Raw genomic sequence first — 21,740 nt, forward strand, 5'->3', positions numbered from 1 at the left:
TTCGGGTTAATTGATAAAAAAAACGTAAAAAAAATATTTTTTAATTAATTAAAAAGGTTTTCATATATCTATTTTGAAATTTTACTGTGTTGGCCTTAGTAGATACACTATGCGCTTAATACAGCTAAAGCGAACATTCTGCATTTTTTATATAAAACCTTATAGGAGCAATATAAACCGACAATAAAAATTATATAAGTGCATAGCAGAAGCTGTAGTAACGACGTACACAAAGTTGTAATCAATTATCTCCAAATATTGGGCAAAAAAAAATTTACACCCTTAAGGTTATAGGTACCTTATTTGTTACAGGTACCTTATAAATTTAAAAAGTTATATTTCAAGATCAAATTGAGATATCATAATGAAAGGAACAGCAATTAGAAGCAAATTTACTTAATATTTAGTATTTCGAAGATGGTTTTTTCAAATCTTCAAATTTTAAACTTATGAATTTTTGAATTCAAAAATGTTCCATCATATTTTTATGTCTCCCACGATTTTCGTTCAACTGGCAATTTTAGCACGTCATCTAACGTCTTTTTTGAGGTACACATGCAGTATCAGTCCGTGTGTGAAAATAAAAAAAGTAGGTCCTGATCCTATTGTTTCCAAATATGACCACTAAAAGACAGCAATGGGATGAAGTTAGTAGGAAGAAGCCATCAAGAATGTACAGGCCAAAAGAATGGGGTATAAGCTGGCTGCTCAAACTTTTAACGTTTCCAAAACCACGTTAAGGAGAGGATTAGCCACGAATAAAGGTGCTTTTAAACAGGGGCTTGGAGGAAAACGAGCCATTTTTTCTAAAGATATTGGAAAAGACATTGTTGATCACATCATCGATATGGAATCACGTTTTTTCGGTCTAACCACCACAGATTTGGTAAGTTGGTCTAGGAAATAGCAGAAAGAAACAGTATTAGACATAATTTTAACAAGGAACGCAAAATGGCTGGGCGGAAATGGGTCCAATGTTTTTTAAGACGCAATCCCCGCATATCTTTAAGAAATCCCGAAAGTACTTCGTTAGCTAGGGCTCAGGCTTTCAACAAACCTAATATTCTGGCATATTTAAGTCATTACCATGTATTTTGGAAAAACATTAATTTCTTCCAATATGGATGAGTCTAGTTTGACCACAGTTCAAAAAAGGTCGTAAAAAATATATGCTTGTAAAGGTCAGAAGCAAGTTGGAGCCCTCAGCGGCGCAGAACGCGGTCAACATGTTACGGTCGTATGTTCAATGAGTGCCATTTTTTTTTACATGTCTCCTGTTATAAATTTTCCCCATCAAAGAATGAAAGACGAGCTAATGAATGGGATACATTTCGTTTGTACAGAAGAAAGGCTGGATGACCAGCGAACTTTATTGCATATAACTAAAACATTTTGTCAGATACACGAAAGCGTCTCTAGAAAATATGATTTTGTTATTATGTATAAGATAAGTTTTGCAGTACACAAAACAAAACGGAATTGTAACATTTTGCTTTCCTGCCCACTGTTCCCATCATGTCTAGTCCCTGGACGTGGGATTTTTTCGAACTTATTATTACGGACAAGAAATTCAACTTTGGTTGCGACAGAATCCTGGTAAAACTGTAACCCAGTTCCAAATAGCAACTTTATTTAGTCGTACCTGTCTAAAAAGTGCCATACCCACAAATACCTACTATTGACTCATTTAGGAAAAAGGGAATACGACGGACGTTTTTGAAGAGTGGCAGATTTAACCACCTTTAAAAACCGATAAACCTCAAATAACTCAAGAGGTTGTCCTTAAACTTAAAGAAATTCTTTCATTACCAAAAAATGATATACCAAGAGCTCTCAATCAAGGTAACATTGATAAAGCCTCCCTATTTAAGCAAGAAGTAAATGTTGTGTTCAATTGGAAAGTTTTGTGTCTTTGCTAGGACTTTCTACTACACACACTAAATCACCAGTTCTCAATGTATCATCCGAATCAGCGCTTAATATAGTAAAAAAAATATTAGAAACAAAATGTTTTTTTATTATTTTTCATAAATATTCTAAGTGGTCCAACATAGGCTGCTATGGTAGACAGCTCAAAATGATTTTTAAAAAATACTGTCGAAAAGTAATTTATTAAAGTAATGTAGAATCGGGAACATTATCGTGTGCTGCGCAACCGTTGTAATCATCATGCACTACTGTCAGAGGTTGTCTGGAGCCACTCATAAGACATTTTGGAAAACAATGCGATCACTTGGTATTATAGAGTCTCCCATAGATCTACTCACTCTTGATGCTGCTGCTCTAGCAGAATATTTTACGGATCCTCCAGTGGTGGTTGGTAACATAACTAGGCAGAATACTATTAATGAAATCCTTTCATCTATCAACGTGCATTCCTTTTCATTCAGCTTGGTTACAGATGAACTTACCTCAAGTCCACTAGTGTCGGAGCAGATAGCATTGGACTCAGATTCCTCTTACCCATTCTGGATATAGTTATTACTCCCCTAACACATATTTTCAGCTATTCTTTTGAACAGTCTATATTTCCGTCAATCTGGCGAATCGCCTCTGTTATTCCTATCCCAAAAATTAAATCTCCGTCCTATGTTGGTGACTTTCGACCCATTTTTACTCAAAAACTATTGAACGTTTAGTTTATTTACAGATTCAGAAATATCTTGAGGAGTTTAATCTGATTAACAAGTTCCAGTCTGGTTTTCGTGAAGGACATGGTATTACTACAGCACTGATTAAGATCACCGATGATATTAAATCTGCTTGTGATAAGCGTTGTGTTACCTTGCTAATGTTACTTGATTTTAGTAACGCCTTTGATTCTGTGGACCATGTCCTCCTGTTAACTAGGCTTTCTCCTATTGGTTTTACCTCTTCTTGTGTATCTTGTACCTTTCCTATCGGTCTTTATGTGTCTGCGTGGAATTTATACTCTCTTCTCCTGTTGACATCAAATGTGGAGTTCCCCAGAGCAGTGTGCTGGGTTCTTTGCTCTTCTCAATTTTCATAAATAGTATTAGTGATAGTATCTCGTGTAACTATCATTTGTATGTAGATGACCTTCAACTTTATATTTCGTCAACTGTTAACAACCTCCCAAATGCTTTGTTGCATCTTAACAATGATCTCTCTAGCGTGCTTGATTGGTCTAGACGTCATGGACTTAACCTGAATCCAGGTAAAACGATTTAACACAATTTAATTCCTTAACTACCCTTCAACTGAGGCTTGGCGACACCGTTAATCCGTTTTCTAATACGGTCTAAAATCTTGGTGTGGTAATGGATTCGGCAATGTCTTGCCGGCCGCAAGTTCAGGGAATCTGTAAGAGGATTTACTTCTGTTTCCATACTTTGAAAAAACTTCGCTGCTACCTTCCTCCTGTTGTACGTCGTAATCTTTGTGATTCTCTCATTTTCCCACACATTGATGGATGCCGATGCTGCGTATCCCGATCTGTCCGCAGCCCTTCGGGGTAAATTGGAAAGACTTCAGAATAATTGTATAAGGTACATTTTTGATTTAGAAAAGTTTCAGAACGTTGCTCAATATCGTAACAATCTGCAGATGATGACTTGCCAGAGTCGTAGATCATTTCCTATGCTTACTATGTTGTACAAAATTGTTCATACCCGTACTCCTGCTTATTTGTCTGATGCCTTTCACTTTTTAGCATCACATGACTTGCCCACTCGATCAATGTCGAACTCTACACTCATGTTTGCAGTCCATAGTACTGAAATCTACCACAGATCTTTTACAGTACAGTCGAAAAATGCCTTGAGGCGCCAGCTGCTATCTCTTCAACTATCTTCGTCTTGACCTATACGTGTTTGTTTTCTTCTGTAGTCTGCCTTTCATCTATCTTTTACTGCACTTTTTTTGGGTCTATTCCTTGTAGTGCTCCAACTGACTGTCGATTCGTTACATAACTCAAATATGCTCATTCGCTCAGTATTATTAGCACATTATTTAGTATTATTTTTTTTTGGTAGCCATAATTTATTTATTTAAAATTACATATAGACTGTTACCAGTTGGGTCTTTTGGAAGATATCGCTTATTGCGATAAATTGATCCGTTTGTCTTGATGTCTATATTTGTTATGAATGTATTATTTATGTAAAATATTTGTTTTTGAGGCAATAAACATTATTATTGTTATTATTATCATAGAATACAATGCATGTTTTGACAGCCCTTATCAAGACCCATAAAAAGAATTGAAGTGATCTACAAAATATTCATAATTATAAACATTCTGAGGCATTATTTTTAAGGAGGCTATTCAATGTTGCAATTAATTCATTCACACGAATGTTAAAGTTAAAATTTCTCTCGAACAGACGGCCTAATGAAGGAAGAGTTGTAAAAGTTCAATTTTGAATAATAAAAAGACAAATTTAAATGCCATAACGTGACCAGTAAAAAACCCAACCTAAACACAAAAAAAAATAACAGCTCTTATCGTGCAACACCAAACGCAACCCCACGCTTGTTTATGCACGCCAATGGTAAACAAGTGAACGACGCGTCGCGATTATACACGAATTTTCACGGTTTTTAGCACGCACCGTTCTTCCACCTCACCTGATTTTCCCCGTTTATTCAGTGTTTACCGACGCCACCCTACGCACTTCATAAACGACTCGTTTAGGGGATGATGGAAGTGCCTACTGTACTTCCGGTTCTCTTGGACACCCCATTTTCAAAACGAATACGACGAGGCCGCGTGTTTGCATGATAAATATTAGGTTTTTAAGTCCTCGCTGACAAAGTCAGTATTGGATTCGTGATGGATGACAAGAAGTTTTTCAAATATTTCTTTTGATGTACCATCGAGGGTGATTCGATGTAACAGAAATGCGCGGGGGGCCTAATCAAGGCCATTTAATTTCGCTCGGGGCGGCACTAATCAGTCGACTAAGTGGCCAATTCTAGATTTTAATATTGCAACCGGGTACCAAAGCGAATCTCCGCCCTCACGAATCCCTCTACTATCCGTACTTATTTGATCCCCTTTGCTTAAATAAATATCCCGCTGGCAAATGTAACATCGAGTAAAAGAGGACGCCCTCGATTTACCTTCTTTAATTAAAAATTTTGCTTAAATTAAAAACGGTTTCTGTTTATGCTTTTTGATGGTATTATTTTATCTTAGGTGAGATGTTGTAACCTGATATTCAGTATTCAAGAAGATTCGTAATTTGTACACTTATATTTCGAAGGCGTACGGAAAAGTTTACGAGTTTTACATTCCGAGGGCCATTAAAACGTTCATCGGAGAAACCGAGCGACCCTTAAGAAAATATACAACAGTCGAAACGTGCGCTGGTTAAATATATCCGAGCTATCGCTCTCTTTTAAGAGCAAACGGAACGAAGCCAAGAGAATTTTAACCCTTTTAATCGCGCTATAAGAGGTGCTCTAATAGGGGTAAGAATGGGGTAATATTGTATTTAATGAGGTAAAGATATAGATGGTTAAAATCTGAGGAAAACTCGAAATGGTTAAATTACTTTGTACTTGATTGGAGTTGATTTTCTCGTTTGGGTAGAGATATCGGCTTGATGCGCCTTATAATCATCTGTCGGCGGATGAAGACAAAACTAAAGGCCTCATTTTGATGAAAGTTTTTGCTCGATCCAATCGTGACCAACCGTAATCGCCAAATGTCTTCATCTCCCCGACAGCCCACCTCCCGTTGCCCCACGGCATTATTTTTTTCCTCATTATCCTCACGAAGACCGAACCCGAAGAATGGGTCAGCAACTTCTGACCTGCCGACAACCGCTCCTGATGTATGGAGTTAGTTAAATCCACGAATACTCACGACTTTGTTTACTTTGTTCACTTTGTTTAATGATTTGTGAAGATTATAAATAAACCGTATAACGAAAAGATTGTCCGGACAGTAATACTTGGCGTAAACAACCGGAATCCGATAAAACGTAGGAAACGATAAAATTTAATACGGCTAAAAAGTGGGGAGTCCGGTCCTAGGGCGGTCGAATTACTCCTCCCGGATAATCCGGATAATAATCCGGTCGTATACTCCGAATTGTTGCAACCGAGACACTCTTGCGGCACCTCTCTCGTTCTCTTCGCAACCGACCAGGAATTTACTGTTAAGCCGATTAAGCTTAGCCCGGATCTGGAAAAAGTGGCCCGGACGTTTTTCCTGCGGTTTTCGAGGTTGTCGCGATGAAAAAACAACGAGAATTCAGCTTTAAACGAGCGCCCTGAGGCTTCGTTTGCTTACAAGAGAAACAATTTTGATAGAAAACGTTTTATACCTTAAATGATTAAAAGAACATTAAATGTATACTATAAAGCATTAAAATCGCTATTTTATTTAAATATAAATTGATTTAAAAGAATTTTTTATATTATAAGCGAGGTTGATACTGAAATAAATCAGTGAATCAGTGTAGAGACCGATTTATTAACAATATTGATAAGTGTTATTAAGAAAAATTGTTAAGAATTGAATTTTAAACAATTTCTATTTGAAATGTTATTCGAAATTTATTCTTTCTTGAAAATTAGTGAATCAGTGTAGCCCCCTAATTATTGCATTTATAAACAATTTTGTTGAAAATTGTTCAAAATCGAGTTTCAAACAACTATTATTTAAAGCATTTTACGATGAATCAATAATTACCATTTGTGGGAATTCAGTGAATCAGTGTGGACGCCTATGTATTAAAAATATCAACAAACGTTATTAGAAAAATTGTTGGGAATGTAATGTTATGTTTAAGCAACTTTTATTTGAAAAAATATTTCATATAATCGATATTTACTCTTTCTTGAAATTAGTGAATCAGTGTAAGTCTTTAATTAATGTAAATATCAAAATATTTTGTTTAAAAAATTGTTTAAAACTGAATTTTAAACAATTATTATTTGAATTATTTTTCGTTTAATCGATAATTAGCATTTATTGAAAATCAGTGAATCAGTGTAGAGACCTATTTATTAACAATACCGACAAACGTTATTCAGAAAAATGGTTATGAATTTAATTTTAAACAATTTTTATTTGAAATAATTTTTTGTCATCGAAATTTATTCTTTCTTGAAAATTAGTGTATCAGTGTAGGTCTGCAATCATTGCAAATATCAAAAAATTTTGTTTAGAAAAATTATTTAGAACCAAGTTTCAAACAACTATTATATGAAACATTTTTCGATACAATGGATAATTTTACTTTTTATTAAAAATCAGTATCAGTGTAGAGACCTATTCATTAAAAATATCAACAAATGTTATTAAGAAAAAATGTTAAAAATCTAAATTCAAACAACTATTATTAAAAATATTTTTCCATGCGATCGATATTTACACTTTTTGAAAATTAGTGTAGGTATGCAATTATTCCAAATATAAAAAAATTTTGTGTAGAAAATTGTTTAAAACTAGGTTTCAAACAATTATTATTTGAAATATTTCTCGGTACAATGGATAATTTTACATTTTGTTAAAAATCAGTGTTTCAGTGTACACATTTATTAAAAGTATCAACAAATGTTATTAAGAAAATTTGTTAAAAATCTAATTTCAAACAACAATTATTAAAATTTTTTTTCCAAGCGATCGATATTTCCTAATTTTTGAAAATTAGTGAATCAGTGTAGGTCTCTAATTATTGCAAATATTAAAAAATTTTGTTTACAAAAGTTGTTTAAAACCAAGTTTCAAACATTTATTATTTAAAACTGTTTTCGATAAATCGATAATTACTGTTTCTTATGAATCTGTGAGTCAATGTGTAGCTTCAAACTGAAATATTTAAATTTGTTACTGTGCCCCTATTATAAATGCTTTTACTAATGGAGATTTTCAATTTGTTCTCTTTTTAGAAGCGTTGCACCCAGCTATGAGATGCTTTGAACTGTTGGGATACAAATTGTTATGTAGTGGTAATTTTAATTTTTTAGTCTGACTTGGTTAATAATAAATTCTCTAATTTCTGCCAATTTTATCTCGGTATGTTCCTTTTTTGTCAATATATTTCGGCTATCTTGGTTACTGTCTCTTTGATGTTACCTTTTGGTATTTATTTTATCAGGATTTCTATTTGTAAACATCGTTGTTTGCCGTTTATTCAGTAATTTACTGCCGCTAATTTATAACCGCATTCATGTCATTCTTCTTCGTATAATGAACTGTATCTTATGCTAAATTTTCTATAGTTTCCTCGTCTTTAATAATATTCCAAAGCACCATCGAGCGTTTAAAACTTTTTCTATCATTTCGTTTCTTGTTGCTTTCTCAACAAATTTTTGAGATGGTTTGAGATTTAGATGAATTTTTGATGGTAAGAGAAGGTTTTTGCACACGGTGTATGAGCAAATCCTGATTTAAGATCTAGTAACAATTTGTTTAATTTATCGTACCTGCTAAGTAGTGCCTAAACAGGTTGTCATGTAGATCATACACGAACTAATAATATGATATAGAAACAATAACATTTAATGATAAAAATGTCCAGAAATAATGTTTCTTGCAAAAGTTGGTTATGGTCATTATTTCAAAAAATACAAGAACTTCAAATAATAAACATAACCTTGTTTCTAGGAGTTAAAACATGACGTATACCTCAAACTGAGACTCTAAGGTTCATACTAATGATATGATAATATAGACACAATAACATTTAATGATAAAAATGTCCAGAAATAATGTTTCTTGCAAAAGTTGGTTATGGTCATTATTTCAAAAAATACAAGAACTTCAAATAATAAACATAACCTTGTTTCTAGGAGTTAAAACATGACGTATACCTCAAACTGAGACTCTAAGGTTCATACTAATGATATGATAATATAGACACAATAACATTTAATGATAAAAATGTCCAGAAATAAAGTTTCTTCCAAAACTTGCTTTTGGTCTTTATTTAAAAAAATCAAATAATAACCACAACCTTGCTTCTATGAGGTTTATGGGCAAAAATAGAAGAAATTCCAATAATAACCACAACCTTGTCAAGACAAGTTAAGAGATCACGTGGATCTCTTATTGAAGCTGAAGGATTCTGAATAATGATATGATATAGAAACAATAGCGATTTATGATAGAAATATCTACTGATTATTCTCAAAAATAATAAATATTTCAACTAATCATCACTTTTATTTCTATGAATTAACAAATGAAATAGGTATATCTTAAATTGAAGGTAAAAGATTGTTATTAATGATATGATATAGAAATAATAACGCCTTTCCCAGTAAAAATAGTGAATACTTCCAATAAACACAACTTCCTTATTCCTAGGAGTTAAGAGACGAGTTATACCTCAAATTGAAGCTAAAAGTTTATTATTAATGATATGATAAAGAAATTGGAGCCTTTTATAATAAAAATTTCGCTGCAAGAATTACTTTTTCTCATTATTCCCACAAATAGTAAATACTTCAAATAATCACTACTTCCTTATTTCCAGAAGTTAAGAAACGAGTTATATTTTAAATTGAGGCTAAAAGATGCTTATTAATGATATTTAGATATACAAATTGGAACCATTGATGATAAAAATTTCCAGAAAAAGTTTTGTTGCAAGAACTACTTTTTCTCATTATTCCCAAAAATAGTAGATATTTCAAATAATCACCACTGCCGTATTTCTAGGAGTTAAGAGACGAATTATATCTTAAATTGAAGCTAAAAGATTCTTATTAATGATATGATATAGAAATTGGAACCTTTCATGATATAAATTTCGTTGCAAGAACTACTTTTTCTCATTACTCCCAAAAATAGTAAATATTTCAAATAATCACTACTTCCTTATTTCCAAATGTTAAGAAACGAGTTATATTTTAAATTGAGGCTAAAAGATTCTTATTAATGATATGATATAGAAATTGGAACCTTTCATGATAAAAATTTCGTTGCAAGCACTACTTTTTCTCATTATTCCCAAAAATAGTAAATACTTCAAATAATCAGTACTTCCTTATTTCCAGAAGATAAGAAACGAGTTACATCTTAAATTGAAGCTAAAAGATGGTTATTAATGATATTTTGATTTAGAAATTGGAACCTATGATGATAAAAATTTCCAGAAAAAAGTTTTGTTGCAAGAACTACTTTTTCTCATTATTCTCAAAAATAGTAGATATTTCAAATGATCACCACTGCTTTATTTCTAGGAGTTAAGAAACGAGTTATATCTTAAATCGAAGCTAAAAGATTCTTATTAATGATATGATATAGAAATTGGAACCTTTCATGATAAAAATTTCGTTGCAAGCACTACTTTTTCTCATTATTCCCAAAAATAGTAAATACTTCAAATAATCAGTACTTCCTTATTTCCAGAAGATAAGAAACGAGTTACATCTTAAATTGAAGCTAAAAGATGGTTATTAATGATATTTTGATTTAGAAATTGGAACCTATGATGATAAAAATTTCCAGAAAAAAGTTTTGTTGCAAGAACTACTTTTTCTCATTATTCTCAAAAATAGTAGATATTTCAAATGATCACCACTGCTTTATTTCTAGGAGTTAAGAAACGAGTTATATCTTAAATCGAAGCTAAAAGATTCTTATTAATGATATGATATAGAAATTGGAACCTTTCATGATAAAAATTTCGTTGCAAGCACTACTTTTTCTCATTATTCCCAAAAATAGTAAATACTTCAAATAATCAGTACTTCCTTATTTCCAGAAGATAAGAAACGAGTTACATCTTAAATTGAAGCTAAAAGATGGTTATTAATGATATTTTGATTTAGAAATTGGAACCTATGATGATAAAAATTTCCAGAAAAAAGTTTTGTTGCAAGAACTACTTTTTCTCATTATTCTCAAAAATAGTAGATATTTCAAATGATCACCACTGCTTTATTTCTAGGAGTTAAGAAACGAGTTATATCTTAAATCGAAGCTAAAAGATTCTTATTAATGATATGATATAGAAATTGGAACCTTTCATGATAAAAATTTCGTTGCAAGAACTACTTTTTCTCATTATTCCCAAAAATAGTAAATACTTCAAATAATCACTACTTCCTTATTTCCAGAAGTTAAGAAACGAGTTACATCTTAAATTGAAGCTAAAAGATGGTTATTAATGATATTTTGATTTAGAAATTGGAACCTATGATGATAAAAATTTCCAGAAAAAAGTTTTGTTGCAAGAACTACTTTTTCTCATTATTCTCAAAAATAGTAGATATTTCAAATGATCACCACTGCTTTATTTCTAGGAGTTAAGAAATGAGTTATATCTTAAATCGAAGCTAAAAGATTCTTATTAATGATATGATATAGAAATTGGAACCTTTCATGATAAAAATTTCGTTGCAAGCACTACTTTTTCTCATTATTCCCAAAAATAGTAAATACTTCAAATAATCAGTACTTCCTTATTTCCAGAAGATAAGAAACGAGTTACATCTTAAATTGAAGCTAAAAGATGGTTATTAATGATATTTTGATTTAGAAATTGGAACCTATGATGATAAAAATTTCCAGAAAAAAGTTTTGTTGCAAGAACTACTTTTTCTCATTATTCTCAAAAATAGTAGATATTTCAAATGATCACCACTGCTTTATTTCTAGGAGTTAAGAAACGAGTTATATCTTAAATCGAAGCTAAAAGATTCTTATTAATGATATGATATAGAAATTGGAACCTTTCATGATAAAAATTTCGTTGCAAGCACTACTTTTTCTCATTATTCCCAAAAATAGTAAATACTTCAAATAATCAGTACTTCCTTATTTCCAGAAGATAAGAAACGAGTTACATCTTAAATTGAAGCTAAAAGATGGTTATTAATGATATTTTGATTTAGAAATTGGAACCTATGATGATAAAAATTTCCAGAAAAAAGTTTTGTTGCAAGAACTACTTTTTCTCATTATTCCCAAAAATAGTAAATACTTCAAATAATCACTACTTCCTTATTTCCAAAAGTTAAGAAACGAGTTATATCTTAAATTGAGGCTAAAAGATGCTTATTAATGATATTTTGACATGGAAATTGGAACCTTTGATGATAATAATTTCCAGAAAAAAGTTTCGTTGCAAGAACTACTTTTTCTCATTATTCCCAAAAATAGTAAATATTTCCAATAATCACCACTGCCTTATTTCTAGGAGTTAAGAAACGAGGTATATCTTAAATTGAAGGTAAAAGATTGTTATTAACGATATGATATAGAAATAATAATGTTTGATGTTAAAAATTTCCAGAAAAAAATTGCATTGCAAGAATCACTTTTTCTCATTGTCAGTAAAAATAGTGAATATTTCAAATAAACACAAATTCCCTATTTTTAGAAGTTAAGAAATGATGTATATCTCAAAATGAAGCTAGAAGCTAATTCTTTTTAATTAAATGATATAGAAATAATAACGTTAGATGCTAAAAATTTAAAAAAATTTCGTTTCAAGAATTACTTCTCTCATTATTCTCAAAAAAGTAAATATTTCAAATAATCACCACTAATATTATTATTATTAAGAAATGATATATATCTTAAATTATAGCTAAAAGATTCTTTTTAATGATATAATATAGAAATAATTATGTTTAATCATAAAAAATTATTGATATTGACTGCTACAGTAAGTTGTAAAAAGCAATTTTGAAGTGTTTTGTAACATTATGGTAATTTTCTCCAACAATTTTTAATTTTCGAGATGTAACAAAATCTTGAACACTAAAAACCTCACTTAAAAGATTTGACAACGTTCTTAGTCATTTCAAAAACCACCATAATCGCTTATCTTTCAAATATGTACCGAGTGATATCATCATCAAGATCGTTGATATTCAAGAGAGTTTATGGTCCTCTATAAAACCGCCTCTTTCCGGTACTTTAACGTAACAGTACTTTTCGCAATAAGGAGATAGCGTAACTCTTTACGTTTATAGCACCTCAATTGGGCCACCGTCTTTTCCAAACCGACTTGGTTGGATGGCGCTTTGCTTGCACTTTGTTTTCAAAATTGAGAGAGGCACAACGGGCGCTGTTAATTTCGATCTCACGTAGCGCGGAAACGGAAGATTTTCTATGGACGATTAAATAATTACGGAGGCTGCATTGTTTTGCTCCCTGCGCCCAGGAATTTCGGGCTATTATATCCCAGTTAAATCGAAGGGTTGCACCACGGTGACAATTGCCAGCTATAAACTTAACTTATAGATCTAGCTAAGGTCGTATATTTTCACGGACAATAGAGCACCTCGGTGTATTTGGAAAGCTCCCAACAAACATTTTTTAAATATTATTTGCTAAATTATTTTAACTTAATCCATTCATTACCTTTGTGTGTTTCACGGAACATTTAGTAAATTCGCGACCCATTAAATAGCAGGAACTCTTGTCAAACGTCTACCACAGCTATCATTAGCAATGCTACGGATCCTTGTAACAAGGATCCATTCCGGTAGCAGACGGCCGTTTGTCTTCCGCTTATAACATCGCGAAACGTTTGAAGTTGTTTTTGATCACAAATCCTCTTAAAAGAGTATCGTCTTAACAATATTCCTTAGCGAAGACGAACTCCATCGTCTCCTTCTTTTTGTTTCTACTCAAATAAGAATGTTATTCAAGGTTAATTGAGGCTTAAGAAAAATTGTAATAAGAATGCGAAATCGAGTTATACCCGGAAATAGGACAAACGATGTTTCAACATGAAAACCGTTATCGCAAACCTTAATTAATACTTTGTGCGGAGTCAAAGTCGATAAAGCATGTTGATTCTAGGCGGTTCTTTCGTATCCCGTGGCAACTTTTCCGAGTTAATTTGCATCGACGGAATCGTCTAGATAACTTACTCGCAAAAGGACGGCTGCTTTGTAACTCGGGAACAATAAATCTCGTTCTTACCTGAAAACAAAAGGCGAAGGTTAAATTGATATAATATCGAAAAGATTAATTAATGGCTTGTTTCTTTCATGTCAATTTCATTAAATTGAAACAAGGAAAAGAGGATTATTTTAAAAGATTTATGATATCAGTCGTATTTAAACCTATGAGAAGTTAGATTCATATTAAATAGGATTTTACATGACGAACAATATCTCATTCGCAATCTTTTTCAAACTCCGATAAAACGCAAAAATATTGGAGATTAAATAAAATTGTTGTTTTAGATGTTGCTGTTGGTAGAGCACGGGATTCGATACAAGTCTTAGTATAAAAGTTGTAGCAAATGTTATTCTTAACAATATTGTTCTAAAACGAACTAAAATATAAACAATTCCAGTGTTATTAGAGAATGAAGCGTCTTGGTCTTCAAATGTTTGTTTAATTGTGGAAAATACAAACAGAACATAAAAACTGAACACAAAATGGTTAAAGTAAATGCTCTATATGACCTCCCTTCATTTGAAGACATGCTTGGTATCTTCGTACAAAAGAATCGTGCACTTTTTCGAAGACTCCTGGACATTGGCAAATAGTCTCACATGCGTTTTGCATTCTTTGCTGGAGATCCTCCAAGTTATTGACATGTGCTGAATACACCAATGATTTTAAGTAACCCCATGCAAAAGGTCTAGAGGATTAAAATCAGGTGATCTAGGTGGCCAAACTATTGAACCTCCTCTTCCTATCCATCTACCATAAAATTCAATATTAAGAAAATTACGAACAATGATCGCAAAATGTGTAGGCGCGCCATCATGCATGAACCATATTTGTAACCTATCTTGGAGAGGTACATCTTCGAATAATATAGGCACAGTGTTTCGCAGAAAGTCCAAATAAGTTTCACCAGTTAAGCGATCAGGAAGAATCGTTGGTCCTATCAATCGGTCATCAACATTTACAGAAAACTTTTACTGGCTTTTTGATTGCACAACAGCCTGAGGATTTTCATCCGCTCAAACGTAATTGTTATGAAAATTCAAAATTCCGTCTTTGGCAAAAGCAGCTTCGTCAGTGAATAGAACACTAGCATGAAATATCGGATTTTGTGCAAGCTTCTGCAACATCACTCACAAAATGCTCTTCTCGAAATGTAAAAGAATCGCGCACCTTTTCGAAGACTCCTAGACATTGACAAATAGTCTCACATGCGTTTTGCATTCCTTGCTGGAGATCCTCCAAGTTATTGACAGGTGCTGAATACACCAATGATTTTAAGTAACCCCTTGCAAAAGGTCTAGAGGATTAAAATCAGGTGATCTAGGTGGCCAAACTATTGAACCTCCTCTTCCTATCCATTTACCATAATATTCAAAATTAAGAAAATTACGAACAATGATCGCAAAATGTGTAGGCGCGCCATCATGCATGAACCATATTTGCAACGTATCTTGGAGAGATACATCTTCGAATAATATAGGCAAAGTATTGTTCAGACAGTATAAATAAGTTTCACCAGTTAAGAGATTAGGAAGAATCGTTGGTCCTATCAATCGATTACCAAGTATGCCAAGCCAAACATTTACAGAAAACTTATACTGGCTTCTTGATTGCATAACAGCCTGAGGATTTTCATCCGCCCAAACGTGATTGTTTTCAAATTCAAATAAATTTAATGAAAAATCGGAATTTGTGCAAGTTGCAGAAGCTTGCACAAATTCATCACTTCATAAAATTCTCTTCACAAAACGTAGTCAGGAGCGACAAGTTCTTGCACTCGTTGAACGTGGTAAGGATACAATTGCTGCTGACGTAAAATTCTCCAAACTAGAGAGGCATTAATGTTTACTGCAGCAGAGATCCTTCTTACACTCGTACCTGGAGTTTCTTCAATCCTTCTCAAAACATCCTCTTCTATTGCAGGAGTACTCACAGATCGATGTCGATCAGCATTGTGGTGAGTTGTTTTAAAAGAACCTACATTCGAGAAACGTTGATGCAATTTTGTGAAAAATGTTTGACTAGGTAAGTACAGTTGGGGTAAGTTTCCGAGTAACGGCAACGTGTCTCAGAAGCGTTACCATCAACAACACCGTACATAAAGTACATCTCTGCCATTTCTGTATTTGTGTATTCATTCATGCTTTACATGAAATAAAAGCACCCAACTACACCAGTGAAAGTGACGTGAGATTGACAATAACTAAAGACGAAATGTTATTAGTTTTGCATGGGTAACACAACTAAACGACTAGATGTGAACTTTAGTGAAAAGCAACGTAAAATCAACTATATCTCTGAAACAATTGATTTTAAGTAGATGAAATCGTGGTTTTACATAGTGTTGTTGGTAGAGGACGGATTTCGGAACGTTTTAGAAAAAAAGTTTTAGTATAAAAGTTGTAGCAAATTTAATTCCTAACAATTTTGCTCTTTTACACTTTTGCCCTCAGATGCATCAATATCATTCAGAAAAATTCGTAAAGGGAAAATTTTATGAAATCGTGGTTTAAAATCTTGTTGTTGGTAGAGCACGGGATTCAGAACGTTTAAAAAAAAAGTTTTATGATAAAAGTTGTAGCAAATTTAATTCCTAACAGTATTGCTGTTTTACACTTTTACCCTCAGATGTCTAAATATAAAGAAAGATTCGAAAAAGTAAAAAATTGATGAAATCGTTATTTTATATATTGTTGGTACAGGACGGATTCTTTTGCAAGATCTGGACCTTGTTCTTTTAACTTATCAAAAATCTGCCTGGCTTGATTACATGTGGGATTCTGGTCTACTGGAAAATTTTTGACATTCACTTGGTTTTCACACCATACTTTAAGCAAGGTTTCCATTTCAGCTATCATACCATGTCGTTTACGAATTAAATTTGAATTTAATGACTGAGCATTTTTAACAGCGTCAAGAATTTTAGTTTTATCTTTTATCTTTTAATTTGTGTGCCAATTCACATGTTTTCATGCTTTCTTAAAAATCCTTCACAATACTGTGTTTTAGCTCAAGTGTTGAAGTTTTACGTTTTCTTGGAAAATTTGAAGAATCAAATATTTTTCTTTTTGTTGACATAATAACTAATATGTAAAGAAATAAATAAAGCTTTTAACTAATATCACGAAATATCACGAAAGTTATCCATATTCACCAAAATAGTTAATTGAATTAACTTTTAACTAATGTTTTCGTATATACAGGGTGTTTCAGGTTTTTGTAGCAGGACTTTAACATTCATATAAACATAGCTTTGTTTTGAAGATACAGGGTGTTTAAGTTAATTTTTTTAATTGATTTTTATTTATTTTTCTTGTTTATTAACGTGCTAAATTCATTACTCTTTTTCCTAATAGTGTTAAATTGTTTTTTTTTAATTTTTTGTTTGCTGCATAAAAACTTTATAAAATGCCGTTTATTTTTCCTAACCAAGAGTTAGTGGATATTCATTTTGTATATGGATTTACAAACGGAAATTTAGCAGAAGTAGCCTTAGAGTATAGGAGAAGATATCCAAATAGAAGACATCCGCATCCTTCTGTGTTTGGGAGAGTGCTAAATAATGATGGGTAGATCGTAGTAATGACAATATTAGACTGCAAAGAAACTTTAGAAGAAGAATTTTGCGTGAGATCGACCTTACGAATTTCTAGGACGCGTGTTTATCGCCTTTTAAAACATGATCATAGACATGCTTATCAGTTACAACCATTGCAAGGATTGCAATCAGGCGATGAAGAACGGCTTGTAACGTTTTCTCGGTGGATTGCTAAAGCAATGGAGATTTTTTAAATAATGTAATGTGGAACGATGAATCGTGTTTCACAGGACGTGGGATTTTAGTATTCCTATGCAATTCGGCCACGAAACTTCCAACATGAATTTAGTGTCAACGTCTGGGTAGGTGTTTATAATAATCATCCTTTTGGGCCATACTTTTTGCCACCACAATTAATCGCTGCGGCGTTCTTGTAATTTTTAGTAGCTGAATATGCCAATATGTGGGATGACATTGATTTAGCTTTAAGAAGAAAGGTCTGGTTTCAACTTGATGATTGTGCAGCTTATCACAGTAGGGTGGTAAGAATTCGCTCGACAACCATTTTCCTACAAGATGGATTGGTCGTGGTGGACCAATCGCATAGCCCCACGATCTGTAGATCTTAATGCTTTAGACTATTTTGTGTGGAAATATTTGAAAGGAAAATTGTATGAGACACCTGTTCCCACAAGGGATGAACTTTTAATAGGATTAGGAATGCTTCTAATGATATATGGCCGTTCTTAAATACTATTACTCGATCAGTAATTCGTCGGTCAGAATTATGCAAGCCAAATTTTTCAACAATTTCTTTAACTTTTTTCTTTTGCTATTCAGATCAAAAAAAAATTAATAAACCAAAACATTAGTTAATTTACCTGCTTTGAAACCTACCTTTAAAAACATTGGTCTGTATCGAATAATAAAAAGCGGATTATCTTGAAAACGATAAACTTTAGAGTATTTTGATAAGAGTACACTTTTTGCTTAAAACGTACAGAGAATAAGAGTTTCTATTCAAAAAGCCAACAAGTATACTTTCAGAAAAGTTATTGTTATTTCAATCCGTAAAAAATACGTTACAGAGCGGCTATAGTAAAATGGACTCCATAATCGTCTTGCTCATGCCAAAAAACCTCCGTATACCAAATTTAAATAACTGCTACAAAAACCTGAAATACGTGTGTAACATAAATACTTACGTTGTTCTAAAACACTATTAAAGATATTCTTATAAACTGACTAATCAACGTAAGTTGAGGTATTACTGTAATTAGATAAGTTTGCAATACATAGTCAACACTAATTAATGACTTTGGACACATTTTGAGCTTTTAAACAATTTTAAACTCATTTAGAATATTTTTGATATTTTTTAGACATCTTTTGCACTTTTTCTGCAAAATTTTTTTAAACTGTTTTAAACTATTCGCTGCTTTTGAATTAGCACGGCATTACATGATTCACGGTTCTATTGAGTAATGAAAGAAACAGTAACAGCGAATCTATTAATATGAATCGACATGTGAGCCATTCGTTGTACGTCTCGGAGTCGACAATACAGTAACTTTAGAAAGAACATATAATAATAATAATAATATATTATTATCTACGACTGCTTGGATAAGTCATCATTACCGCACTCATTTGAGGTGATTTGAGTTACGTAATGAAGTTCATAACCGCACTGGTTTCATTACGTAACGAAAACTGTCTCTGTTATCATGAACATGCAGCAATGCCGTAAGTATATTCTTATATTTAAAGTAGTTCTTACAACTTTCGTCTGTTCGCAGCCCACACAGCACCCGAAACGCCCTCTTTTGTAGTCAGAAGATCCTCAGGAAATCAGATGCCCTTCCCCAGAAAGGAACACCATACGACGCAACCGAGTGAAAAGATGCAAAGTATGACAACCTGGCTGCCTGGTGAGTCTTGTTTTAGTCTTCGTATTGTAAAGATAGCAGAAGCCAGCCTAGTCCTCAGATGTTTCAAATGCACTTCCCACGTCATTCCGTTGTCTAGATGCATACCCAGAAATTTTACAGTTGCAGATTCTCTCCAACGTCGAGTGGTCTCCAACGCTATATGTTCTGTTTATTCACTGTTTAGTTTAAGCAGATTATTACTGAACCATTCTTGAGTGGACAATATAGCTTCTTGTGATTTAGCCATCAAGTTATCCTTTGTAGTGTCCTTTAATACGATGGATGTATCATCAGCATATAAATATGTCTCTTCAATAATGTTGCAAGGCAGATCATTAACCCAGATATGCCTAATGTACTACATTTAGGACGGTCAATTCCTGTTGAAACTTGCAAGGTCATGAGCGCCTGGAAATGCGCACGTCACATAAAGTCGTGCATTTTAGATGTAGCAGTGAGAATGATAACTTGCAGTTTAGGTGTTTTCTTTAGATTTTGTTTTAAGTGCATCCGAAAGTCAGGATAAGGTAATTTGAAAGGTAAGGTAATTTTCAATTATAGAAATTAGAATAACATTATGATTCTTTGATTACAGTAACAATAAATAGTTGTATAATTAGTATTATTTAAAAGTTTTTCATTATTCAGTAAAGATAAAAGACGATTTGAAATTACCGCCCACCGACTTTGATAGTCCTACGAATTCGGCGATCACAGAAAACCCCTTAGAGCTTTTCTTAAAATTTTTTGACGAAGAAGTAATAGAATTGATTTTGAATCAGAGTAATAAGTATGCACAACAAAAAAATAGAAAAGCGAATATAGAAAAGCAGGAAGTAAACGCTTTTATAGGCGTTTTGATACTTAGTGGATATATGCAAGTACCGAGACGGAGGATGTTCTGGGAACGTGAAAAAGATTGCCATAACGTCATGATTACAGAAGCAATTACAAGGGACCGGTTTGAGTATTTGTTTTCTAATCTTCACGTCTGTGATAATCAGCAGTTGGACCAGGGTGACAAATTCGCTAAACTAAGGCCGCTTTTCACACTGTTGAATAAAAAATTCATGGAGAATTCCTCGCTTGAAGAAATGCACTCAGTTGATGAAGCTATGGTTCCGTATTATGGACATCATAGCTGTAAGCAGTATATTCGAGGAAAACCCATGCGCTATGGATATAAGTTATGGGTAGGAAGTACCAGGTTAGGTTACTTGAATTGGTTCGAACCTTATCAAGGAGCCTCTACAAATATAAGTGAAAACTTTTCTGAATTGGGAGTTGGTGCTGGAGTAGTCTTAGAATATGCGCAAGCTTTACGTAAGGAATGGCCAGATAAAAAATTTCATCTCTTTTTTGATAACTTTTTTACGTCAATTCCGTTGATCGAAAAACTAACTGACTGGAATTTTTATGCTACTGGTACGGTTAGAGAAAACAGGCTAAGAGACATTTCTCTTATAGATTCAAAACTCATAAAGAAGCAGCGCAGAGGAACTTGTGATTATGCAAAAATTGTAGAACAGAATATAATTGCAGTAAAGTGGCAGGATAATAGTGTAGTTTCTGTTTGTTCCAATTTTTCTGGAGTTGCCCCAATTCACTCGGTCACACGTTATTCGCAAAAAGAAAAGAAGAATATTCAGGTATAGCAGCCGCATCTTATACAGATGTGCAATACAAATATGGGAGGTGTCGACCGCTCTGACCAATTTAATATCAGCTTATATCGAATTTCGATCAGAGGAAAAAAATGGTATTTTCCTTTGATATCTCACTGTATTGACATGGCAATTCAAAACGCATGGCATTTGCATCGCAAGAATGGAGGAGAATTAGATCAACTTAGTTTTAGAAGGAGAATTGCTGTAATGCTGTTGGTTCAGAATAAAAAAACATCGTCATATCAAAAAGGACATACCAGTAGGTCCCACGAAATAGATATACGGTTCGACCGAATAGATCATTTAGTTATGCCTCAAGAAAAACAAACTAGGTGTGCTCATTGCCATCAAAAAACTACAACGAGATGCGCAAAATGTGACATTGGTGTACACACGAAGTGTTTTGTTCAGTATCACACTGATAAATAATTTTACGTTTATAGATATTCATGTGCCGAATGTCCTCCATGTAGGACGGCTCGAATTTCCAATTTAAAAAAAAAACAAATTGTCATGGTTTGTTTGTAAGACTTTGTTTTGCTTCTTTAAATAAGTTTTCAATAAAGTTATTATGATTTGTAAAGTGGTTTTAATTTAGGTATATCTGAAGGATGAAGCAACATTTACTCAAAGCGGTATTTTTAATATTCATAATTAACTGACTTAATTCTTGCTAATTTTTCTAATATATCTTCTATTTCATTAAGCACTCATCCTCTGATCCCTGAGGATAGTGCTCACAACACTTTAGAATTCGT

At 32.9% G+C, this 21,740-nt stretch overlaps 1 protein-coding gene across 1 annotated transcript; it reads left to right on the forward strand.

The window, feature by feature from the left end:
* Positions 1-688: 688 nt before the first annotated feature.
* LOC139429504 (piggyBac transposable element-derived protein 3-like) lies at positions 689-20,970 on the forward strand. Its single transcript, XM_071195272.1, has 2 exons — positions 689-886; positions 19,969-20,970. Exons 1-2 carry the CDS (start codon positions 689-691, stop codon positions 20,968-20,970), a joined length of 1,200 nt encoding a protein of 399 aa, XP_071051373.1.
* Positions 20,971-21,740: the final 770 nt, after the last annotated feature.

Source organism: Onthophagus taurus, chromosome 3 (genome assembly GCF_036711975.1).
Source record: "Onthophagus taurus isolate NC chromosome 3, IU_Otau_3.0, whole genome shotgun sequence".
In the NCBI taxonomy this organism is placed as follows: domain Eukaryota; kingdom Metazoa; phylum Arthropoda; class Insecta; order Coleoptera; family Scarabaeidae; genus Onthophagus; species Onthophagus taurus.